The sequence below is a fragment of the Nerophis ophidion genome, linkage group LG02 (genome assembly GCF_033978795.1).
Source record: "Nerophis ophidion isolate RoL-2023_Sa linkage group LG02, RoL_Noph_v1.0, whole genome shotgun sequence".
Classification (NCBI taxonomy): domain Eukaryota; kingdom Metazoa; phylum Chordata; class Actinopteri; order Syngnathiformes; family Syngnathidae; genus Nerophis; species Nerophis ophidion.
The window spans coordinates 73,683,478-73,708,718 of NC_084612.1; the positions used below are offsets into that span (position 1 = coordinate 73,683,478).

The window sequence follows — 25,241 nt, forward strand, 5'->3', positions numbered from 1 at the left end:
GGACCACTGGCCTAGACGATTATTTGGATCTTTCCAGTCTTCACCGTTTTTTGTTAAACTGCAAATAGCGACCGTCCGATAGCGATGTCGACCATAATGATGTTTCCTCGACCCCACCCACCGCTCCAGTGGCGCCAACCGGCTGAGGCTGACGCCCACACGAGAGAAGCGGAGTCGCGGGGATCGTGTGTCGTTTTCCCGGCCAATTCAATTCAAACTCTGCCGACATGTCCGACGACGAGCAGGAGCAGACCGTCGCCGACGACCTGGTGGTCACCAAGTACAAGATGGGGGGCGACATTGCCAACCGTAAGTCGCCGTTGGTGTCGGCCTGGCACGGTGCAGCCATGTGGTTTATGTCCGGGGCGCCCTGGCTAGCATGCTAAGTAGCTAACTAGCATGCTAAATAGCATACTAGCCTGCTACTTAGCAGGCTAGTATGCTAAGTAGCTAACTAGCATGCTACCTAACAGTCTGGCATGCTAAGTAGCTAACTAGCATGCTACTTAGCAGGCTAGCATGCTACCTAACAGGCTGGCATGCTAAGTAGCTAACTAGCATGCTACTTAGCAGGCTAGCATGCTACTTAACAGGTGCAAGCAAGGTTCGTACTGCCGCGGCTAATCTTAGCTTTTTTATTTTATTTATTTATTTTTTTGCTGTTGAAACGTCTCTTCTAGAACAAATTACAGTAATTGCTTGCTAACGCTCCATTTGGGGGCGTTTTATCCAATTCATTTGAATAAATTAGCAAACCGAGCTAACTTTTCCTATCAGATTGCAGCAATTTGCTGATGTGAAATTCAATAATGGTAAAGTTTGTCATTGTCACCCTGATTTAGTATTATAATAGGGTGCTATGTTTATTACATTTAATGAATGGCAATGGTTTAGAAACTCAAGTAAACACACATGTAAGTGTTCTTATATATACATTCTCATGTATATATATGTATGTGTATGCACTTACATGTATGTGAAGTTAATTAAATTTATATAGCGCTTTTCTCTAGTGACTCAAAGCGCTTTTACATAGTGAAACCCAATATCTAAGTGACACTTAAACCAGTGTGGGTGGCACTGGGAGCAGGTGGGTAAAGTCTCTTGCCCAAGGACACAACGGCAGCGACTAGGATGGCGGAAGTTGGGATCGAACCTGGAACCCTCCAGTTGCTGGCAAGACCGCTCTACCAACCGAGCTATACCGCCTTACAATATATGAATGTGTATGTATATATGTACTGTGGGTATATATATGTATACATATATATACATTAGGGGTGTGGGGGAAAAAATCGATTCAAATAGGAATCGCGATTCTCACATGCGATTCAGAATCGATTCTCATTTTAAATGTTTTTTATTTTTTTTAATTTTTTTATCAATCCAACAAAACAATACACAGCAATATCATAACAATGCAATCCAATTCCAAAACCAAACCTGACCCAGCAACACTCAGAACTGTAATAAACAGAGCAATTGAGAGGAGACACAAACACCACACAGAACAAACCAAAAGTAGTGAAACAAAAATGAATATTATCAACAACAGTATCAATATTAGTTATAATTTCAGCATAGCAGTGATTAAAAATCCCTCATTGACATTATCATTAGACATTTATAAAAAAGAAAAAGAAAAGAACAATAGTGTCACAGTGGCTTACACTTGCATGGCATCTCATAAGCTTGACAAGACACTGTGTCTAATGTTTTTGCAAAGATAAAATAGGTCATATTTTTGGTTCATTTAATAGTTAAAACAAATTTACATTATTGCAATCAGTTGATAAAACATTGTCCTTTACAATTTAAAAGCTTTTTAAAAAAAATCTACTACTCTGCTAGCATGTCAGCAGACTGGGGTAGATCCTGCTGAAATCTTATGTATTGAATGAATACAGAATCGTTTTCAATCGGAAAAATATCGTTTTTAAATCGAGAAATCGCGTTGAATCGAAAAAAATCGATATCTAATCAATCATCAATCAATCAATGTTTATTTATATAGCCCCAAATCACAAATGTCTCAAAGGACTGCACAAATCATTACGACTACAACATCCTCGGAAGAACCCACAAAAGGGCAAGGAAAACTCACACCCAGTGGCCAGGGAGAATTTACATCCAGTGGGACGCCAGTGACAATGCTGACTATGAGAAACCTCGGCGAGGACCTCAGATGTGGGCAACCACCCCCCCCCCTCGGTCCGTTCAGTTCAAAGCGGATCCAAGACAGCAGCGAGAGTCCCATCCACAGGAAACCATCTCAAGCGGAGGCGGATCAGCAGCGTAGAGATGTCCCCAACCGATACACAGGCGAGCGGTCTATCCTGGCTCTCGACTCTGGACAGCCAGTACTTCATCCATGGTCATCGGACCGGACCCCCTCCACAAGAGAGGGGGGGACATAGGAGAAAAAAGGAAAGAAGCGGCAGATCAACTGGTCTAAAAAGGAGGTCTATTTAAAGGCTAGAGTATACAGATGAGTTTTAAGGTGAGACTTAAATGCTTCTACTGAGGTAGCATCTCGAACTGTTACCGGGAGGGCATTCCAGAGTACTGGAGCCCGAAATGAAAACGCTCAATAGCCCGCAAACTTTTTTTGGGCTCTAGGAATCATTAATAAGCCGGAGTCTTTTGAACGCAGATTTCTTGCCGGGACATATGGTACAATACAATCGGCAAGATATGATGGAGATAGACCGTGTAGTATTTTATACGTAAGTAGTAAAACCTTAAAGTCACATCTTAAGTGCACAGGAAGCCAGTGCAGGTGAGCCAGTACAGGCGTAATGTGATCAAACTTTCTTGTTCTTGTCAAAAGTCTAGCAGCCGCATTTTGTACCAACTGTAATCTTTTAATGCTAGACATGGGGAGACCCGAAAATAATACGTTGCGGTAATCGAGACGAGACGTAACAAACGCATGGATAATGTTCTCGGCGTCTTTAGTGGACAAAATGGAGCGAATTTTAGCGAACGAATCGAATCGCAATCCCAAGAATCGATATTGAATTGAATCATGGGACACCCAAAGATTCGCAGCCTTGACTCACATACAAACTTGAAGTGCCATCCCATTCCCTAACCCATAGGGTTCAATATGATGTCGGTCCACCTTTTGCAGCTATTACATCTTCGACTCTTCTGGGAAGGCTGTCCACAAGGTTGGCCGGGCCAAGTGATTAGGACACCTGATTCTGATTCTGATCAACACCCAAATGCGCAGATTTTGTTTGAGCATGTGGCTCTCGGTCCGTATTTTACCCAGGTCTGGTCTATACGATGCAATTTAGTTCAGTACCATTGCAAACTACAATGACGATAACAAACACTGTAAAATATATCATTAAAGTTCTCTGTTGCAATTTGGTGCTTTAACATTCCTTCATCTGTATTTACATTCTGCCATCATTTTTGAATTCCTGCTTGTTACCTCACCCCTTCTCAGAGGCGCTGCGTCTTGTGGTGGAAGCCGCCAAGCCCGGTGTGTCGGTGCTGAGCCTCTGCGACACAGGCGACGCCTTCATCATGGCGGAAACGGGAAAGGTCTTCAAGAGGGAGAAGGAAATAAAGAAAGGTATGACGACGAGGTGGTCATTTGTGTTTTGTTTGTTGTAAACGTTGTTTGTGTTTCTGTCTTCTTCACTCCCAGGCATTGCCTTTCCCACCAGCGTCTCGGTCAACAACTGTGTATGCCACTTCTCCCCGCTGAAGAGTGACCCCGACTACACGCTCAAAAACGGAGATCTGCTGAAAATGTAGGTGTTGTGTCCCTCCTCACTCTGTTTTCAGCTCTTTGTTGTCTTCTTTGTTTGCGTATGCAGTGGAGTTAATATCACTGTTATCGGATAATCATTGGCCCTTGTGTCGTTGTTAATGGGAGGTCCTGGAAGTACAATAATAGGAGCTTTTTAAATATATAAGAATATCCATCCATTTTCTACCGTTTATCCTTTTCGGAGTCACGGGGGGCGCTGGAGCCTATCTCAGCTGCAATCGGGCGGAAGGCGGGGTTCACCCTGGACAAGTCGCTACTTCATCACAGGTCCAACACAGATAGACAGACAACATTCATTGTAGGCGGCATAGCTCGGTTGGTAGAGTGGCCGTGCCAGCAACTTGAGGGTTGCAGGTTCGATTCCCGCTTCCGCCATCCTAGTCACTGCTGTTGTGTCCTTGGGCAAGACACTTTACCCACCTGCTCCCAGTGCCACCCACACTGGTTTAAATGTAACTTAGATATTGGGTTTCACTATGTAAAGCGCTTTGAGTCACTAGAGAAAAGCGCTATATAAATATAATTCACTTCACTTCACTTCCCACTCACATTCACACACTAGGGACCATTTAGTGTTGCCAATCAATTTATCCCCAGGTGCATATTTTTGGAAGTAGAAAAACCAAATCGTTGGAGGCATTCTCGCTCATCCATGCACGTATTGAAGACGGCGTGGCGCAGTGGTAGAGATGTTGTGCGCAACCCGAGGGTCCCTGAATCAATCCCCACCTAGTATCAACCTCGTCACGTCCGTTGTGTCCTGAGCAAGACACTTCACCCTTGCTCCTGATGGGTGCTGGTTAGCGCCTTGCATGGCAGCTCCCTCCATCAGTGTGTGAATGTGAGTGTGAATGGGTTAATGTGGAAGTAGTGTCAAAGCGCTTTGAGTACCTTGAAGGTAGAAAAGCGCTATACAAGTACAACCCATTTATTTATCATTTAAGTTAAAAGAAAATGTAATACTGCTATCACTTCTACTCTGGTCTGAGTGTTTCCTACAGGATTGCAATTTATTTGTGGGGGTGGATTGGAAGGCACCCTCGATGAAGTCATCTATGTTGCATGTATTTGAAATGGACGGTGTAGGAGTTAGAAATAAAGCTGTGAGAGAGACGAAAAATGAGCAAAGTATACACAGTACAGGCCAAAAGTTTGGACACACCTTCTCATTCAATGGGTTTTCTCTATTTTCATGACTATTTACATTGTAGATTGTCACTAAAGGCATCAAAACTATGAACGAACACATGTGGAGTTATGTACTTAACATAAAAAGGGGAAATAACTGAAAACATGTTTGATATTCTAGTTTCTTCAAAATAGCCACCCTTTGCTCTGATTACTGCTTTGCACACTCTTGGTATTCTATCCATGAGCTTCAAGCACACCTGTGAAGCGAAAACCATTTCAGGTGACTACCTCTTCAAGCTCATCAAGAGAATTCAACACGGATAACCACATTATAGCGTCTTTGGTGATATTTGTTAGCATCAAAAAAATATCCTTAATAATATTAATAAACTAGATGAATAAATATCTTGTAGGCTCAACAGCATATAGTGAATCCAATTTTCTTGGTCTCTTCCGCAGTTGAGATAAATAATATTATTTGATATTTTCCGGATAGTCGAACCTCGGATTCAGGAGGAACAGTGTGGTTTTCGTCCTGGTCGTGGAACTGTGGACCAGCTCTATACTCTCGGCAGGGTTCTTGAAGGTGCATGGGAGTTTGCCCAACCAACATGTGCTTTGTGGACTTGGAGAAGGCATTCGACCGTGTCCCTCGGGAAGTCCTGTGGGGAGTGCTCAGAGAGTATGGGGTACCGGACTGTCTTATTGTGGCGGTCCGCTCCCTGTATGATCAGTGCCAGAGCTTGGTCCGCATTGCCAGCAGTAAGTCGAACACATTTCCAGTGAGGGTTGGACTCCGCCAAGGCTGTCCTTTGTCACCCATTCTGTTCATAACTTTTATGGACAGAATTTCTAGGCGCAGTCAAGGCGTTGAAGGGTTCCGGTTTGGTGACCGCAGGATTAGGTCTCTGCTTTTTGCAGATGATGTGGTCCTGATGGTTTCATCCGACCGGGATCTTCACCTCTCACTGGATTGCTTCGCAGCAGAGTGTGAAGCGACCGGAATGAGAATCAGCACCTCCAAGTCCGAGTCCATGGTTCTCGCCCGGAAAAGGGTGGAGTGCCATCTCCGGGTTGGGGAGGAGACCCTGCCCGAAGTGGAGGAGTTCAAGTACCTAGGAGTCTTGTTCACGAGTGAGGGAAGAGTGGATCGTGAGATCGACAGGCGGATCGGTGCGGTGTCTTCAGTAATGCGGACGTTGTATCGATCCGTTGTGGTGAAGAAGGAGCTGAGCCGGAAGGCAAAGCTCTCAATTTACCGGTCGATCTACGTTCCCATCCTCACCTATGGTCATGAGCTTTGGGTCATGACCGAAAGGATAAGATCACGGGTACAAGCGGCCGAAATGAGTTTCCTCCGCCGTGTGGCGGGTCTCTCCCTTAGAGATAGGGTGAGAAGCTCTGTCATCCGGGAGGAACTCAAAGTAAAGCCGCTGCTCCTCCACATCGAGAGGAGTCAGATGAGGTGGTTTGGGCATCTGGTCAGGATGCCACCCTAACGCCTCCCTAGGGAGGTGTTTAGGGCACGTCCAACCGGTAGGAGGCCACGGGGAAGACCCAGGACACGTTGGGAAGACTATTTGTCCCGGCTGGCCTGGGAACGCCTCGGAATCCCCCGGGAAGAGCTGGACGAAGTGGCTGGGGAGAGGGAAGTCTGGGTTTCCCTGCTTAGGCTGTTGCCCCCGCGACCCGACCTCGGATAAGCGGAAGAAGATGGATGGATGATATTTTCCGATAATGTGTTTATAATTTCACACATAAGTCCCTCCGGAGTAAAAGTCGCACCCCTGGCCAAACTATGAAAAAACTGTGACTTGTAGTACGAAAAATACGGTATGTTGTTGTGTTGAGTGTGATGGTTAAACGCAGGGAAATACTGTATCTGATGGGGGCGCATGTACGTAGCCCTGAAATGTTGTTTGTGTTTCTCTAGTGACCTCGGCGTTCACGTCGACGGCTTCATTGCCAATGTTGCACACAGCTTTGTGGTGGGAGCCACTAAGGTAAGATTACTTCTTTTTCACAACACATACTGTGGTACCGGTTATGTCCAACAACTCACCAAGTCCCAGTCCAGCATGTTCGTCTTGTAACACACTTAAATCAACTTACAAATACATTCTTTTTGCCGACATAACATTTGCAAGGAGGTCATTTCTAGACCTGGACCAATACTTGGTCATTCGATTACCGGAATAATAAATGAAAATAAAATTGGGGCGGTGTAGCTCTGTTGGTAGAGTGGCCGTGCCAGCAACTTGAGGGTTCCAGGTTCGATCCCCGCTTCCGCCATACAAGTCACTGTCGTTGTGTCCTTGGGCAAGAAACTTTACCCACCTTTGCCCAGTGCCACCCACACTGGTTTAAATGTAACTTAGATATTGGGTATCACTATGTAAAGCGCTTTGAGTCACTAGAGTAAAAGCGCTATATAAATTTATTTCACTTCACTTGATAAGTTTGCCTCAATAAACGCTGTGTGCATGTGTTGTTACGAACTGACTGCCAAAGAGGTTATTGTTAGGTGTTTATTGTGATTTTAGAATTTGGTTTACATTAACTGATTTTTTTCGATGCTTGTATTGATATTAAGATGAGGGGATTATAATCAGAGGAAGGTTTTATTTGGAATAAAAATAAACATTTAATATATTTTTCTCCTGGTCCACATTTTCCATAAGTCATTAAACTTATTAATAATTATTCATTTTGACCAATATGAAAAAAATATATGTTGTGATTAGGGATGCACCGATTAATCGGTAACCGAATATATTCGGCCGAATATGGCAAAAAAAGCCACATTCGGTCTTCGGTGGAATGAGTTAAGGACAAGGCCGAATAGTGGCGTGTGACGCAATTTTTTGACGCGGTGACGCAATCAACCAACGTGCAGTGACGTTGGGATATGTTGTGTACCTGTATAAGTGTATGAGGTTACAAGCACACACTTATTGAGATTTAGTGGGGCCTCTGTTTACATTATTAGCCTGTTGTGTAGGCTACCTGTATAAGTGTATGAGGTTACAAGCACACACTTATTTGAGTTTCACTTGAGCCTTCTGTTTACATTATTAGCATATCTACTGTGGCTCAGCAGACTTTTGCCAAAAGGACAATAATTCATTTGTTGTGGGTTTATCCACTTTAATGCACTTTATTTTTTTTTGGAATGCATGTTTTGTTTGAAGGCCTAATATAAATGAAAAACTTTGTGCTTTTTTTGAAAAGCAAAGGCTACTGGATTATTAAAAAGATGTCAATATTCAATAAAAAATTACTTTATTTGAAAAACATGTCTAAATATTTATTCTAGGCTATTTACGCAATATAAAAAAAATTGTGAAAAACTGCATTCATTATTCGGTATTCGGCCTTCGGCCAAGCGTTTAAATTTTATTCGGTTTCAGCCACAAATTTTCATTTCGGTGCATCCCTAGTTGTGATACATTTTTCAGCCATATGGCCCAGCTCTAATGTCAACAAGCACTTACTGTGTACAAATAAATGGGTTGCAACTGTATTGAACTTCTTGTGCTCGCTGCAGGAGAACCCCATCACGGGCCGCAAAGCCGACGTCATCAAAGCAGCCCATCAGTGTGCGGAAGCTGCCCTTCGCCTTGTCAAACCTGGAGGCCAGGTACGCTTATTACTCAATCAAGTTTTATTAGTGCAGCTTACAAGTATAAACAAGATATACTTTGAAACATACAGAACACGCAGGTGACGGAGGCCTGGAATAAGATCTCCCAGTCATTCAAATGCACACCTATCGAGGGTGAGTACCTCTTTTGCACATTTTCATGACTTTTTCTATCATACATGAATGTCTTCCTTTGAAGGTATGCTGTCTCATCAGCTCAAGCAGCACGTTATCGATGGGGAGAAGACCATTATTCAGAACCCAACAGACCAGCAGAGGTATGTCAAGTTGGGCCTCCATCCTCAGTAGTTTTTATTGGAGCCAATATACACCAATCGAGGTTCTCAGTCCAGTTTCTGGAATCTTGTCACCGTTTAACAAACCAGCAAAAACAAGATTAAACATTGTAAATATGCTTGTCAGTGATGAAAGTACTTGGTATAGAGACTTTAGACTTCCTTTTTTTTGTCATTCAAATTTAAACTTTACAGTACAGATAAGAAGAACATTTTGTTGCATTAGCTCATGGTAGTGCAGGATAAAATAATTAAAAGCAATAAGGTGCAGATATAAATAAACAGATTACTGTACAGATAAATATATTTCACTTTTGCATATGCATCCAGGTTTACGGATGTATGTTAAATTGTCCTTTTATTCCAGCGAGTTAATCCATTTTGGGGGGAATTCAATCAATCAATCATCCATCCATTTTCTACCGCTTATTCCCTTTCGGGGTCGCGGGGGGCGCTGGCGCCTATCTCAGCTACAATCGGGCGGAAGGCGGGGTACACCCTGGACAAGTCGCCACCTCATCGTAGGGTCAACACAGATAGACAGACAACATTCACACTCACATTCACACACTAGGGCCAATCTAGTGTTGCCAATCAACCTATCCCCAGGTGCATGTCTTTGGAAGTGGGAGGAAGCCGGAGTACCCGGAGGGAACCCATGCATTCACGGGGAGAACATGCAAACTCCACACAGAAAGATTCTCAGCCTGGAATTGAACCCAGGACTCCAGGACCTTCGTATTGTGAGGCAGACGCACTAACCCCTCTTCCACCGTGAAGCCCAATCAATCAATCAATGATTATTTATATAGCCCTGAATCCCTAGTGTCTCAAAGGGCTGCCCAAACCACAACGCAAACCTCAACGACATCCTTGGTAGAGCCCACATAAGGGCAAGGAAAACTCCCACCCAGTGGGACGTCGGTGACAATGATGACTATGAGAAGCCTTGGAGAGGACCGCATATGTGGGCAACCCCCCCTCCTCTAGGGGAACCGAAAGCAATGGATGTCGAGCAGGTCTAACATGATACTGTGAAAGTTCAATCCATAGTGGATCCAACACAACTGTGAGAGTCCAGTCCAAAGTGGATCCAACACAGCAGAGAGAGTAATAAAACAGCTGTTTATTCATTGTGGGAGTGAACGGAGTTGTCAGAACGCTGGTTTGTAGTCTATTTAAAAAGTTTGACTGACCTATCTGACTGTTTTGTTGACATTCCCTTTAGGGCAGCTCCATTTAATGGATGCATAACGTAACCCCAATCTCTACTGTAGCGGTGCGCCTTATATATGGACAAAGTTATAAAATAGGCCATTCATTGAAGGTGCGCCTTATAATCCGGTGTGCCTTATAGTGCAGTAAATTTGGTACATGTGCACATTGTCCTTAGGGATAAGCTATTGTTAACATAGTCAAATCTGTGCTTTTAAAATTTAGACCAAGAAAAACATGAACATTTAGTCAAATGCAATAAGAGGGACAAGCAGTACAAAATGGATGGACAATACATTTTATTTTTCCGGATATTTGTGCCAATGTAGGGATGAATACTTTTTATATTTGAATCCATACGGTGTCTGGAAATCAGTTTTTCTAAGCATTAGCAGTTAGCAGCGGCATTTTGTTGGCTTTGCCAGCTGCTCTGGTAAAACTTGTTACCTCTGGTTATTAAAGAGGAGCCGCCAAAGTTAAGGTGATGACGTGTCTGCTGTGTTCGAAGGCAAATTTGGCGACTCAGGACCCTTCTTACGCGACACTGCTTCCCGGGTCCCATTGACTGCAAACGGCCCGAAAAAAGGCACACCAAAAGATACCGGCATGGCGGTATTTCCTCAAATATAAAGTACAGGCCTAAAGTTTGGAGACACCTTCTCATTCAATGGGTTTTCTTTATTTTCATGACTATTTACATTGTAGATTGTCACTGAAGGCATCGACACTATGAATACATGTGAAGTTATGTGCTTAACAAAAAAAAAAGGTGAAATAACTGAAAACATGTTTTATATTTTAGTTTCTTCAAAATCAATCATCAATCAATCAATGTTTATTTATATAGCCCTAAATCACAAATGTCTCAAAGGACTGTACAAACCATTACGACTCCGACATCCTCGGAAGAACCCACAAAATAGCCACTCTTTGCTCTGCTTGCTGCTTTGCAGTCTCTTGGCATTCTCTCCATGAGCTTCAAGAGGTAGTCACCTGAAAGGGTTTCCACTTCATAGTTTTGATGTGACAATCTACAATGTAAATAGTCATGAAAATAAAGAAAACGCAGCGAAATGAGAAAGTGTGTCCAAACTTTTGGAATGTACTGTATATCTCTAAAACATACCGTTATTAACTGTAATACCGGTATACCGGCCAGCCCTAGGGATTGTATGCGTCGTAAGCAAAGGTTGTTACCTAAATTCATTAAGTTAAATATAGCACTGGTGTTTTTTCGGTCTGGTTGCCATTGGCAACACCGTCGTCAGTCCTGTTTTGGTGCCAGGTTTCCATACCTATCTCTAATGGTGCTTTGATTTCCAGTAGAAATGGCAGCACTGTCATTATCCAAAATGTGCCCTGTCGAGTGAGACCTGTTGTCAAATATTTCCTGCCTTGTTTTGTCGCATCCAGGAAAGACCACGAGAAGGCGGAGTTTGAGGTACACGAAGTTTACGCGGTGGACGTCTTGGTCAGCACAGGCGAAGGAAAGGTCAGTGGCCTGACGCCGTAAGATTATTTTGAATTTGTGTCGAGTGCTGGATTGAGGATCCCCTCTTCTGACATCAGGCCAGAGATGGAGGTTTGAGGACCACCATTTATAAGAGGGACTCTAGTAAGCAGTACGGCCTGAAGATGAAGACTTCCCGTACGTTCTTCAGTGAGGTCGAGCGGCGCTTTGACGTCATGCCCTTTACTCTCAGGTGAGAAAACTCAAACTCCAGATGGAATCGGGAAATGTGACCGATGCTTCTGGCCGTTTCCCCCCAGGGCGTTTGAAGACGAGGCGAAAGCCCGGCTGGGAGTGGTGGAATGTGCCAAGCACGAGTTGCTGCAGCCCTTCAGTGTCCTGCACGAGAAAGAAGGTAAACGTGCTTCCCTGTTTGTGGGTTGGGCTCTCTGGGTTGCTGGGGCTGTACTCTGGCTCCCACGCACACTGGGAGTCAAATATATTGTACATACAAACACACATATACTCACACACACCGTTATTCATACATAGGTACCTAGGGTCCCACATATATAAACAAATACAGTACATACCTATCTCAAAGTTTGTGCATCCACACCCACATTCACGGTACAAACATACATAAACACATACTGTACATATACATTCACTGTACAAACATACATATACATTCACTGTACAAACATACATATACACACACTGTACAAATACATTCACTATACAAACATACATATACACACACTGTACAAATACATTCACTATACAAACATACATATACACACACTGTACATATACATTCACTGTACAAACATACATACACACATACTGTACATATACATTCACTATACAAACATACATATACACACACTGTACATATACATTCACTATACAAACATACATAAACACACACTGTACATATACATTCACTATACAAACATACATATACACACACTGTACATATACATTCACTGTACAAACATACGTATACACAACTGTGCATATACATTCACTATACAAACACTCATATACACATTCTGTACATATACAAGTACATATACATACATACACTCATGCACATCATCGCGTTTCATCAAACATATATTAACGTTGTTGCCCTAGAGCAGGAGAAGGGAACCTATGGCTCTAGAGCCAGATGTGGCTCTTATGATGACTGCATCTGGCTCTCAGATAAATCGTAGCTGAAATTTGCTTAACATGATAAGTAATGAATAATTACTCTGGGAATCACAGTGTTAAAAATAACCAGGTATCAGCCAGACTAAAAAGCCATCAGCAAATCCATCCAGCACCAGAAGTCGCATTCATGGTAGGAAGCATTTTATTTATTATTGGTTATCTTCAGAATACCAATGTTATTAAAAAGAATAAGAGATTTATCAAACTCTAAACATGTTGGTCTTTCTTAAAAATGCACAAATTTAGTTATATTTATATTTGTACTATGAATTGTATTAACGTGGACCCCGACTTAAACAAGTTGAAAAACTTATTCGGGTGTTAGCATTTAGTGGTCAATTGTACGGAATATGTACTGTTCTGTGCAATCTACTAATACAAGTTTCAATCAACCAATCAAAAGTTGTATTCAGTGTTAAAAAAATATTTTATGGTTCTCATGGAAATAAATTTGAAAAATATTTGGCTTTCATGGTTCTCTCAGCCAGAAAAGTTCCCGACCCTTGCCCTAAGGCAGTGGTTCTCAAATGGGGGTACGCGTACCCCTGGGGGTACTTGAAGGTATACCAAGGGGTACATGAGATTTTTTTTAAATATTCTGAAAATAGCAACAATTCAAAAATCCTTTATAAATACATTTTTTGAATAATACTTCAACAAAATATGAATGTAAGTTCATAAACTGTGAAAAGAAATGCAACAATGCAATATTCAGTGTTGACAGCAAGATTTTTTGTGGACATGTTCCATAAATATTGATGTTAAGGATTTATTTTTTGTGAAGAAATGTTTACAATTAAGTTGATGAATCCAGATGGATCTCTATTACAATCCCCAAAGAGGGCACTTTAAGTTGATGATTACTTCTATGTGTAGAAATCTTTATTTATAATTGAATCACTTGTTTATTTTTCAACAAGTTTTTTGTTATTTTTATATCTTTTTTCCCAAATAGTTCAAGAAAGACCACTACAAATGAGCAATATTTTGCACTGTTACACAATTTAATAAATCAGAAACTTATGACATAGTGCTGTATTTTACTTCTTTATCTCTTTTTTTCAACTAAAAATACTTTGCTCCGATTAGGGGGTACTTGAATTAAAAAAATGTTCACAGGGGGTAAATCACTGAAAAAAGGTTGAGAACCACTGCCCTAGGGGAAACTGGGTAACACATGGCACACTGGCAAAGCTTAACCTATTGTTACTATAACAATCTACAAGGTTAATATAGGTTGCTTCACTCTCTTCCCCTCCATCTTTCGGTATTCCTTTTTAATCTCTAGTTATCATTACGTATATGTATTGTTGCGTTTGAACAACTGTATTGTTGATAATAGAGGAAAATTAATGGTATTGTTCATTATCAATAGCGCTATTTTTATTGGTATTTGTAATGCTCCCGTTGTAGTGTAAAAATGTTCATTGTCAACAAGAGAAGTATCCTACACTTCTCTTTTGTAAAGTAAATCTGAACAGCCGATATGGGCATCTACATCAACTATATGATTTGCCTGAGAAGCTGGACAGGACAAAAAAATGTGTTGTCTTCTCTTCCCCACATGCTGACCTTCCACCTCGCTTTGTGTCCTTGCTCGCAGGGGAGTTTGTAGCTCAGTTTAAGTTCACCGTGCTGCTGATGCCCAACGGCCCTCACAGAATCACCAACGGCCCCTTTGAGCCAGAGTTGTACAAGTCGGAGCATGAGGTCCAGGACCCAGAGCTAAAGGTACAAGTCAGCTTTACAGAGGACATTTACTGAAAAATCCCAGGACCAAGGGGGGCCAGTTTGATTTTTTTTTTGTAAACAAGCTGAACCCTTTCATGTTTAATTATATGTTCAGACCAGTGTTCTATAGGGCTGCACGATTAATCGACATTGAGGATTTAGTTAGTGCGATAACACAATCGCAATATGCGTTGTCATTTATAGTGACAGACACGTTGTCCAGTCACCATTGTTCAGTTTTTCAGCTTTAAACTGGCAGAAAAGGTCTCACTCTGTGCGTCGCTCTCAGCACCTGAGCACGTTTATTTGACTGTAGATTTCACTGAATGTAGTGAGCCCTCTTTTCAGTCATCCACATTCTCAGACTGCCAGATTTAAACACACACAGGAAGCACGGCCAGCGAGCCTCTACTGCCGAGTGAGAAATTTCGCTATTAACAAAAATTAGGAGGAAAGAAATTACAAAGCCAAATGTCCCGTGTGGTAATTTTTCCCTTTCAAATGGGATGGGCAATATGAGCCCATCAACACGGACAAATGAGCGGATATGCGGAGATCATGTGACGGCAATGCCCATACTAGTTTTTCTAACTGAGGAAAAATGCACTGTAAGATGTTGAATATTTATTTCAATAAAATGAGTTAGTTGTATTTTGTATTTATTTAGGACAGTTATTTACCTTCCAATTAAAGTACAACGGTAAACAATTCGACAGTAATGAGAAATGATAGTTTATATCCTTTTAAATGGTTACTTGAATTCTGTTATGATTACATTATAATCACTGTACGGTTTTTATCCATTATTTCTTCAGTTAAGAGCATGATGTAGACAAAAGCTGAGTCTCTGCATAAAGCCAATTATTTTATAAAGTACATTTTTGCATATTTTACCAATGAAGTGGATTATATTTATATAGCGCTTTTTTCTGGTGACTCAAAACCCTTTACATAGTGAAACCCATTGTCTAAGTGACATTTAAACCAGTGTGGGTGGCACTGGCAGCAGGTGTCTTGTCCAAGGTCACAACGGCAGTGACTAGGATGGCGGAAGCAGGGATCGAACCTGGAACCCTCGATCAAGTTGCTGGCACAGCCACTCTACCAACTGATCTATACCGCCCCAATGTGTGGCATTTTGAGACAAAAATATGTAGATTGACAGTCTTAAAGTAACACGTCTTCCTTCACTTGTTATTTTCTGTTATGTGTTTATATGTGTAAAATACAAAATTGAAAATCGAATAGCAATTTTAGTGAGAAAAATCGCAATTAGGTTTTTTGCTCAAAATCGTGCAGCCCTCGTGTCTCACTTTGGACCTTATCTGGACTTCAGGACATCTCTTACACTGACCCTTGTCTCTTTTCTAGACTTTACTACAGAGCTCTGCTAGCCGGAAAGCACAAAAGAAGAAGAAAAAGAAGGTACTTTTCTAACTGAAATCATGGATGCCTTTTTTTTTTCCCGGACACAAAACTTTGCTTGAACTTTAAAGGTTGTGTGTTTTTAAATAACATAAAAAACTATAAAAATTTAAGAAAAAAGAGCTCAAAGTCTGAAAATAATGAGAAAAAGCTGAAATTTGAACAATTAATAATATTATACATGGTGTCCTATTAGAAAAAGCTGACAAAATATAAAAATGTGTGTGTGTGTGTGTGTGTGTGTGTGTGTGTGTGTGTGTGTGTGTGTGTGTGTGTGTGTGTGTGTGTGTGTGTGTGTGTGTGTGCGTGTGTATGTATATATATTTATGTGTATATTTATATGTATATATATATATCTTTGTGTATATCCATCCATCCATTTTCTACCGCTTATTCCCTTTTGGGGTGGCGGGGGGCGCTGGCGCCTATGTCAGCTACAATCGGGCGGAAGGTGGGGTACACCATGGACAAGTCGCCACCTCATCGCAGGGCCAACACAGATAGACAGACAACATTCACACTCACATTCACACACTAGGGACCATTTAGTGTTGCCAATCAACCTATCCCCAGGTGCATGTCTTTGGAAGTGGGAGGAAGCCGGAGTACCCGGAGGGAACCCACGCAGTCACGGGGAGAACATGCAAACTCCACACAGAAAGATCCCGAGCCTGGGATTGAACCCAGGACTGGAGGACCTTTGTATTGTGAGGCGGACGCACTAACCCCTCTTCCACCGTGAAGCCCGTGTGTGTGTATATATGTATATATATATATATATGTGTATATATATATATATATATATAAAAAATATGCATATGTATATATATATGTATATGTATAAATAGAATAGAAAGTACTTTATTGATCCCTATGTATGTATGTATATATATACATACATACATATATGTGTGTGTGTGTGTGTATATGTGTGAGTGTGAATGTTTTCTGTCTATGCGTGTGATGAGGTGGCGACTTGTTCAGGGTGTACGCTGCCTTCCGCCCGAATGCAGCTAAGATAGGCTCCAGCACCCCCGTGACCCCGAAAAGGACAAGTGGTAGAAAATGGATGTTTAGTAACTTAAAAAAACAAAAAAGTCACCAAGTGATGTGTTAGAGCATGTGAAGTGAATTATATTTATATAGCGCTTTTCTCTAGTGACTCAAATCGCTTTACATAGTGAAACCCAATATCTAAGTGACATTTTAAACCAGTGTGGGTGGCACTTGGAGCAGGTGGGTAAAGTGTCTTGCCCAAGGACACAACGGCAGTGACTAGGATGGCAGAAGCAGGAATCGAACCTGCAAGCCTCATGTTGCTGGCACGGCCACTCTACCAACCGAGCTATGTATATGTTTACAATATTGACATCACGTTCACAGTTTCACATTGTAACATGTCCGTTTGTTTGACAAAGAGTTGAGGCCCGTGCCACTACCCTGCGGCGGGAATGACATGTGCTCCTTTTCTTCCCGCGTCGCTTAGGCCACAAAGACGGCAGAAACGGCAGCAGGACAGCCAAGCCAGGAAACGGAAGCGGCGCAATAAAGACGGCCTTCACAGTTCACAGCCATGCCAGAAGACCCTAAAGAGAAGCAGCTGTCCTCCAGTCTTTCTGAAGAACGGATTTCACCATTATTCTTGGGACAAAAGAGCCCCAGGGAGGGAAGAAAGTGAATATTTAATAACAGACATGTTTAATTACTCAACCCTTTACTGCATTAACTGAAAAGTCATGTCAATATTATATTGGTCATTAGTTGAGGAACACAATTTGCATTTTTGACTTCCAGTTATGATGAAATGAATTGTTGGTGATGTTTTCAGGGGCTGTACGTTCTCCATTGCATTTTGGCAGCAAAGTCTTTTTGTGTATGTAAATCTCTGCTACTACTGATGAACTTGCCGGAAAAGGGTTACATGTGGAAAACAGATTAATAATATACGCATAGTTGCGCAACTTTAGAAGGTTCGTAGTGTCTGACAACCTGAGCGTCATCTATGTTTTTGGAAATAATATTTGTTAAGGGAACAAATGCTAAATTTACTGCCGTGACCTTCATGACGAGAGAAGCGGAAAAGGTGCTGATGCTTCTGAAGTGATCATCTCTAAAGTTTTATTTTGTAGCTCAGTTCGTGGGCAAAAACTACTTTTCAAATGACAAACCTTTTCATACTTATTTGTTTTCAATAAAGGCACTTTTAATGCCTAACATTTATTCTTGTCTAATGTTTGTAGTCGTTGTATGATTGCAGGAAGACGTGATGTATGTTATTGGTGTGTTACATGTTTCATGAGGGGGTTCCCTCAATCATCAGGAGATCATCTGATGATTGAGGGAACCCGTCATGAAACAGTTCTGTAGAGATGAAGTAGTCTTGTGATTTTTTCCCACACAGACAAATATTGTGCTCTACCACGCTATCGAGCACTATTCTCTGGATAATCCAATCAAGACATATATATGTATACATATATGAATGTATATATGTATACATGTATATATATACATATGTCTTAATTAGATTATCCAGAGAATAGTGCTCGATAGCGTGGTAGAGCACAATATTTGTCTGTGTGTGAAAAAATCACAAGACTACTTCATCTCTACAGAACTGTTTCATGAAACAGTTCTGTAGAGATGTAGTCTTGAGATTTTTTTTCCCCACACATACATATGTATGAATATATATATATATATATATATGTATCAGTGACGTGCAGTCAGGTGAGGCAGTGCCATCATTTAAAGAAAAAAAAAAGTTTTTTTCCATTTAAGTTCACCAGCTTTAAATTATTTTTATTCGAAATCGCTGAATTTTCACACTGTTACGAGGTGGCGATTTGTCCAAGGTGTACACCGCCTTCCGCCCGATTGTAGCTGAATCTGTGTTGGCCCTGCGATGAGGTGAGGTGGCGACTTGTCCAGGGTGTACATTGCCTTCAGCCCAATTGTAGCTGAGATAGGCACCAGCGCCACCCCAAAAAGGGAATAAGCGGTAGAAAAATGGATGGATGGATGGACTTGCAGTGAGTCAGCAGCCAGTTGAGCCTCACCATAGATTGCACAATGACTCGGCTAACTGCTGGTCTGCTGTGCATCCATCCATCCATTTTCTACCGCTTATTCCCTTTGGGGTCGTGGGCGCCTATCTCAGCTACAATCGGGCGGAAGGCGGGGTACACCCTGGACAAGTCGCCACCTCATCACAGGGCCAACACAGACAGACAACATTCACACACTAGGGCCAATTTAGTGTTGCCAATCAACCTATCCCCAGGTGCATGTCTTTGGAAGTGGGAGGAAGCTGGAGTACCCGGAGGGAACCCACGCAGTCACGGGGAGAACATGCAAACTCCACACAGAAAGATCCCGAGCCTGGATTTGAACCCAGGACTGCAGGAACTTCATATTGTGAGGCAGACGCACTAACCCCTCTGTCACCGTGCAGTGAGACCATATTGCTTTATGAATTATGTCATAAATGTCCATGGTTCAGTTAGCAGAGGTATATCATGTGCAGTGTATTTTGTCAACAACTGTGTGTGTGTGACGTGAGCAATCAAAACGGCTGCGAAGACGCACTGGGTGAGGCACGCAGTTCTCCTGCCTCCAGGCGGTAGAGGGCGCTAATGATCCCAGAGATCATACTCGGCTGCAGAAGAAGTGACAACAAACAGCAACAGTTAGCAGCGTTCGTTTATTTTTTTTCCTTTTAACATGGATTACATATCGAAAATAAAACAGATTTCTAAATGGGACTTTCAATCGAAGCAGGAGGTAATAATGAAAGGAAGACCGACGCCGGCGCTAAAAGGTTTGCTTCAGACTTCGGGACCGAAGACGCGTACTTTCCAAGCGGCGTGGTACGCACGCAAAGGCTGGCTGTGTGGATGTCCGGCAAGAAACCGCCTTTTCTGCTTCTCCTGTCTTCTTTTCTCTCCTTGCGACAATGTCTGGACTCAGGCGGGATATTGTGACCTGAAGAACTTGCAGAGAAGCCTCATCAAACACGAGCGGTCCACCACTCACATTAAAAGCCAGATCGCGCTCAGAACGTTCGGGAGGTCCGGCATTAACTCGGCTTTGGACGAAGAAAGAAGACTCGACATCAGCAGCCACAATGCCAAGGTAAAGAAGAACCGGGAGATTTTGAAAGACCTCATCAATGTCACCTGCTTCCTGGCCAAGCAGAAACTGGCATTCGGTGGAAATGATGGAAGTTCTGACTCCGGTAACCGTGGCAACTGTGTGGAACTCTTGCATTCTATTGCTGAGGATGCTCTTGATGACAGGCATTTGGAGACATCTGCTGTATTTTCTGCTTTGTCCGATAGAATACAGACTGATTTAATCAAAGCGGTTGGGGACGTCATTAGAAATGACATTAAAAAGGATATCACCGCAGCCCCGTTTGTTGCTGTAGAAGTGGTCGAAACCACGGATGTCACCAACCAAGCTCAGATTTCTGTCAGAATACGGTATGTGTGTACAACCCCAGCGGGCTGTGCGGTGAGGGAGGCGTTTTTGGGATTGGATGACGTCAGTGACGACGTTGCTGAGTATGTCCTGGGAGTTTTGGAGAAATATGGTTGTGTTAAAAAGCTCGTAGCTCAGACTTATCATGGGGCCGCTGTAATGACCTCGGAGTTCAATGGCGTGCCAGCTAAAATTAAAGCCAGAGTCCCCGAAGCCATCTTCACCCACTGTCACGCGCTGTTGCATCCAGCAAAGTCCGTGCCCGAGTGTCGCAGGTTTTTCAAAACCGCCGAGGGACTGGCCTCGTTTTTCAGCGAGTCGGCAAAGCGCGCCCGCTTGCTGGATGATGCGGTCAAGCGCCGTTCACCCGGGGCGGCGCCCGCAAGTTGGAGCTCTAACTCCACGCCGCTGCGGACTATAAGCATGCACCTTGATGATCTGCGGGCGGTATTTCGCGTCATCGTTGAAAATCCTGACAGCTGGGATAACGACACGCTGATGATGGCGGCGGGATTCCATCAATGGTTGTCTAAAGCTTCTACGTGCTTTCTCCTGATGCTGTATGAGGACATTTTCCGCGAGACTGATGCGCTTTTCAGAGCGCTGCAAAACAAAGCGATGGACATTGAGTATTGCCTCGCACGATTCCGCGACACCATCGCTTCTCTCCAGCGCATGGGACTGGAGTTCGAAGGTTTCTGTGAGAGATTCGAGAAGAAATGCAGCGCATTCGGCCTGGAAGAGAGCGGAAGCAGACCCTCGATCAGATTGGAGCGGAAACTAGCGTTCTGGAACATTCTGGATGACATAAGCTGTCAAATGAAGGCTAGGTTCGATGGTTTCGGGGAGCTGGCTTTCCTGGGTTTGGTTGATTGTTCAAAATTCAGTGAAATGTCAAAACGTTTCGACGATACCAAACTGCAGAGTCTGTCCAAATATGCCAGATTCTTTGATTTTGTGAAACTAAAGGCGGATCTTGTGGGACTTTACAGCTCACAAACGGTGAGGGATGAATGTAAATCGCCCGGAGAGCTTCTCAGCTTTTTGGCCCGGAAGGACCTCCTCAGAACTGTTCCTGAGGCCACAAAGTTACTCCAGCTGGTGCTCACGGTTCTAGCTGCTTCAGCATCGGTGGAGCGCTCCTTCTCAGCACTGAAAAGAATCAAAACACACAGTCCGAACAGGACCGATCAAGGACGACTTTCTTCCCTGGCTGTGATCTCCATCGAGACGGAGAGACTTTTAAAACTGAAGAAAGATAAGGAAGACTTCTATAAACAAGTTATCGACGCTTTTGTTCAGAAGGAGCGGCGCATGGACTTCATTTATAAGTGAAGGTAAGACCATAATAAGGTTTTTTGTTTATTAAATTTACTTTTTTGTGTGCTACAGTTTGTATGTGTAAAGTATGCTGGTATGAACTTTTAAACATAACCCGTTAAAGACCGCCTGCAGGGGTCGGGAACCTTTTTGGCTGAGAGAGACAAAAATCCAAATATTTTAAAATGTATTTCCGTAAGAGCCATATAATATTTTTTTAACACTGAACACAACTAAACGCGTGCATTTTTAAATAAGACCAACATTTCTAGCGTATAATAGGTCTCTTATTCTTTGTAATAACATTGTTATTCTGAAGCTAACTGTGGAGGGGGCGTGGCCTGCGGGCCTGCAGCGAACTGGGGTGATGCCAGGACCTTTAGCGCCGCCCTGGTGGCTCTCTGGAGCTTTTTCAAAACCGTATGAAAAAGTAGAGGGGAAAAAATATAATAAATACATTTTTTGTTTCAATATAGTTTCTGTAGGAGGACAAACATGACACAAACCTCCCTAATTGTTATAAAGCACACTGTTTGTATTAAACATGCTTCACTGATTCGAGTATTTGACGAGCGCCCGTTTTGTCCTACTAATTTTGGCGGTCCTTGAACGCACCGTGGTTTGTTTACATGTACAACTTTCTCCGACTTTCTAAGACAGGGGTCGGGAACCTTTTTGGCTGAGAGAGCCAAGAAGCCAAATATTTTAAAATGTATTTCCGTAAGAGCCATATAATATTTTTTTTAACACTGAACACAACTAAACGCGTGCATTTTTAAATAAGACCAACATTTCAAGAGTATAATAGGTCTCTTATTCTTTGTAATAACATTGTTATTCTGAAGCTAACTGTGGAGGGGGCGTGGCCTGCGGGCCTGCAGCGAACTGGGGTGTGCCAGGACCTTTAGCGCCGCCATGGTGGCTCTCTGGAGCTTTTTCAAAACTGTATGAAAAAGATGAGGGGAAAAAATATAATAAATAAATTTTTTGTTTCAATATAGTTTCTGTAGGAGGACAAACATGACACAAACCTCCCTAATTGTTATAAAGCACACTGTTTGTATTAAACATGCTTCACTGATTCGAGTATTTGGCGAGCGCCGTTTTGTCCTACTCATTTTGGCGGTCCTTGAACGCACCGTGGTTTGTTTACATGTACAACTTTCTCCGACTTTCTAAGACAGGAACCTTTTTGGCTGAGAGAGCCAAGAAGCCAAATATTTTAAAATGTATTTCCCTAAGAGCCATATAATATTTTTTTTAACACTGAACACAACTAAACGCGTGCATTTTTAAGTAAGACCAACATTTCTAGAGTATAATAGGTCTCTTACTCTTTGTAATAACATTGTTATTCTGAAGCTAACGGTGGAGGGGGCGTGGCCTGCCGGCCTGCAGTGAACTGGGGTGTGCCAGGACCGGCCTCTGAATCAGCGACAGGTGCGTAGATGGCCCACCTGCGCCTTGTTATCTAATCACCTGTCGCTCTGTTATAAGCAGCAGCCAGGAGGAGAGACGGAGTTGGGGCTGGAGCCAGAGCGCGAGCGAGAACGAAAGAGACAAATACAATTGCTGTAAAGCAACTCAGGGATTTATTAAAAAATAAAACAATATTATAACCCTGAAACAGGCTCTCATGTCGGTGCTTGGTGGTCTGAAGAACCCCCAGGAGGGCAAGCCCCACACTAACCAATAATAAATAAAAACTTCTTACCATAAACGCAACTTCTTGAACAGGTGCGGTAGAAAACGGATGGATGGAATTAAAAATGCATGAGAATGTTTTATATTTTGAACATTATTTTTAACACTGTGATTACAAGTGGAATTATTCATTACTTATCGTGTTAAGCAATGTCAGCTCAGATTTATCCGAGAGCCAGATGCAGTCATCAAAAGAGCCACATCTGGCTCTAGAGCCATAGGTTCCCTACCCCTGGCCTACTGAAATGAGATTTTCTTATTTAAACGGGGATAGCAGGTCCATTCTATGTGTCATACTTGATCATTTCGTGATATTGCCATATTTTTGCTGAAAGGATTTAGTAGAGAACATCCACGATAAAGTTCGCAACTTTTGGTCGCTAATAAAAAAGCCTTGCCTGTACCGGAAGTAGCAGACGATGTGCGCGTGACATCACGGGTTGTGGAGCTCCTCACAACCTCACATTGTTTACAATCATGGCCACCAGCAGCTAGAGCGATTCGGACCGAGAAAGCGACAATTTCCCCATTAATTTGAGCGAGGATGAAACATTTGTGGATGAGGAAAGTGAGAGTGAAGGACTAGAAGGAAGAAAAAAAAAAGACATGGCAGTGGGAGCGATTCAGATGTTATTAGACACATTTACTAGGATAATTCTGGAAAATCCCTTATCTGCTTATTGTGTTACTAGAGTTTTATTGAGATTATATGGTCATACCTGAAAGTCGGAGGGGTGTTGTGACCGCCAGTGTCTCTGAGGGAAGCCACGGAGGAGCCAAGAAAGTCACAGCTGCCTCTTTGACAGCTGCAGGAGGAACGACACAAGCTCCGCTCATGTTTACGGTAAGAGCCGACTTATTATGGGGGCGGCATAGCTCGGTTGGTGGAGTGGTCGTGCCAGCAACTTGAGGGTTGCAGGTTCGATTCCCGCTTCCGCCATTCTAGTCACTGCCGTTGTGTCCTTGGGCAAGGCCACCTACTCCCAGTGCCACCCACACTGGTTTTAATGTAACTTAGATATTGGGCTTCACTATGTAAAGCGCTTTGAGTCACTAGAGAAAAGCGCTATATAAATATAATTCACTTCACTTCACTTATTACCACAATTTTCTCACCGAAACCTGCCGGTTGACATGTGGTAGAGAAACATCTTCGCTTGACCGCTCTGTTCCATATTAAAGCTTCACCGTCATCTTTAGGGAATGTAAACAAAAAAACCCCGGCTGTGTTTGTGTTGCTAAAGCCGGCCGCAATACATTGCTTTCCACCAACATCTTTCTTCTTTGACGTCTCCATTATTAATTGAACAAATTGCAAAAGATTCAGCAACACAGATGTCGAGAATACTGTGTAATTATGCGATAAAAACAGACTACTTTTAGCTGTGATCGGTGCTGGAAGAACATTTCCGCTACCACCGGTGATGTCATGCATACGCATCATCATTCCGCGACGTTTTCCACATGATACTTCCAGCAGGAAACCACCCCAAGCGGAGGCGGATCAGCAACGCAGAGATGTCCCAGCCGATACACAGCAGGCGGTCCATCCTGGGTCCCGACTCTGGACGAGCGGTCCGTCCTGGGTCCCGACTCTGGACGGGCGGTCCGTCCTGGGTACCGACTCTGGACGGGCGGTCCGTCCTGGGTCCCGACTCTGGACGGGCGGTCCGTCCTGGGTCCCGACTCTGGACGAGCGATCCAGTCTGGGTCCCGACTCTGGACGAGCGGTCCAGTCTGGGTCCCGACTCTGGACGAGCGGTCCGTCCTGGGTCCCCACTCTGGACGAGCGGTCCGTCCTTGGTCCCGACTCTGGACGAGCGGTCCGTCCTGGGTCCC

The 25,241-nt window shown here is 43.0% G+C and overlaps 2 protein-coding genes across 2 annotated transcripts; both read left to right on the forward strand.

Moving 5' to 3' along the window:
- Nucleotides 1-110: 110 nt before the first annotated feature.
- On the forward strand, nucleotides 111-18,116 carry LOC133545171 (proliferation-associated protein 2G4-like). The gene is made up of 13 exons (XM_061890548.1): nucleotides 111-309; nucleotides 3,458-3,586; nucleotides 3,662-3,767; nucleotides 6,852-6,921; nucleotides 8,466-8,558; nucleotides 8,633-8,696; nucleotides 8,761-8,839; nucleotides 11,486-11,564; nucleotides 11,642-11,775; nucleotides 11,843-11,937; nucleotides 14,344-14,471; nucleotides 15,843-15,896; nucleotides 17,383-18,116. Exons 1-13 carry the CDS (start codon nucleotides 228-230, stop codon nucleotides 17,443-17,445), a joined length of 1,176 nt encoding a protein of 391 aa, XP_061746532.1. The 5' UTR covers nucleotides 111-227; the 3' UTR covers nucleotides 17,446-18,116.
- Nucleotides 18,117-19,538: 1,422 nt separating this feature from the next.
- LOC133545177 (uncharacterized) lies at nucleotides 19,539-25,168 on the forward strand. The gene is made up of 2 exons (XM_061890558.1): nucleotides 19,539-21,715; nucleotides 23,061-25,168. The coding sequence occupies exon 1, from the start codon at nucleotides 19,620-19,622 to the stop codon at nucleotides 21,711-21,713; it is 2,094 nt and encodes a 697-aa protein (XP_061746542.1). The 5' UTR covers nucleotides 19,539-19,619; the 3' UTR covers nucleotides 21,714-21,715; nucleotides 23,061-25,168.
- The last annotated feature ends 73 nt before the right edge of the window (nucleotides 25,169-25,241 follow it).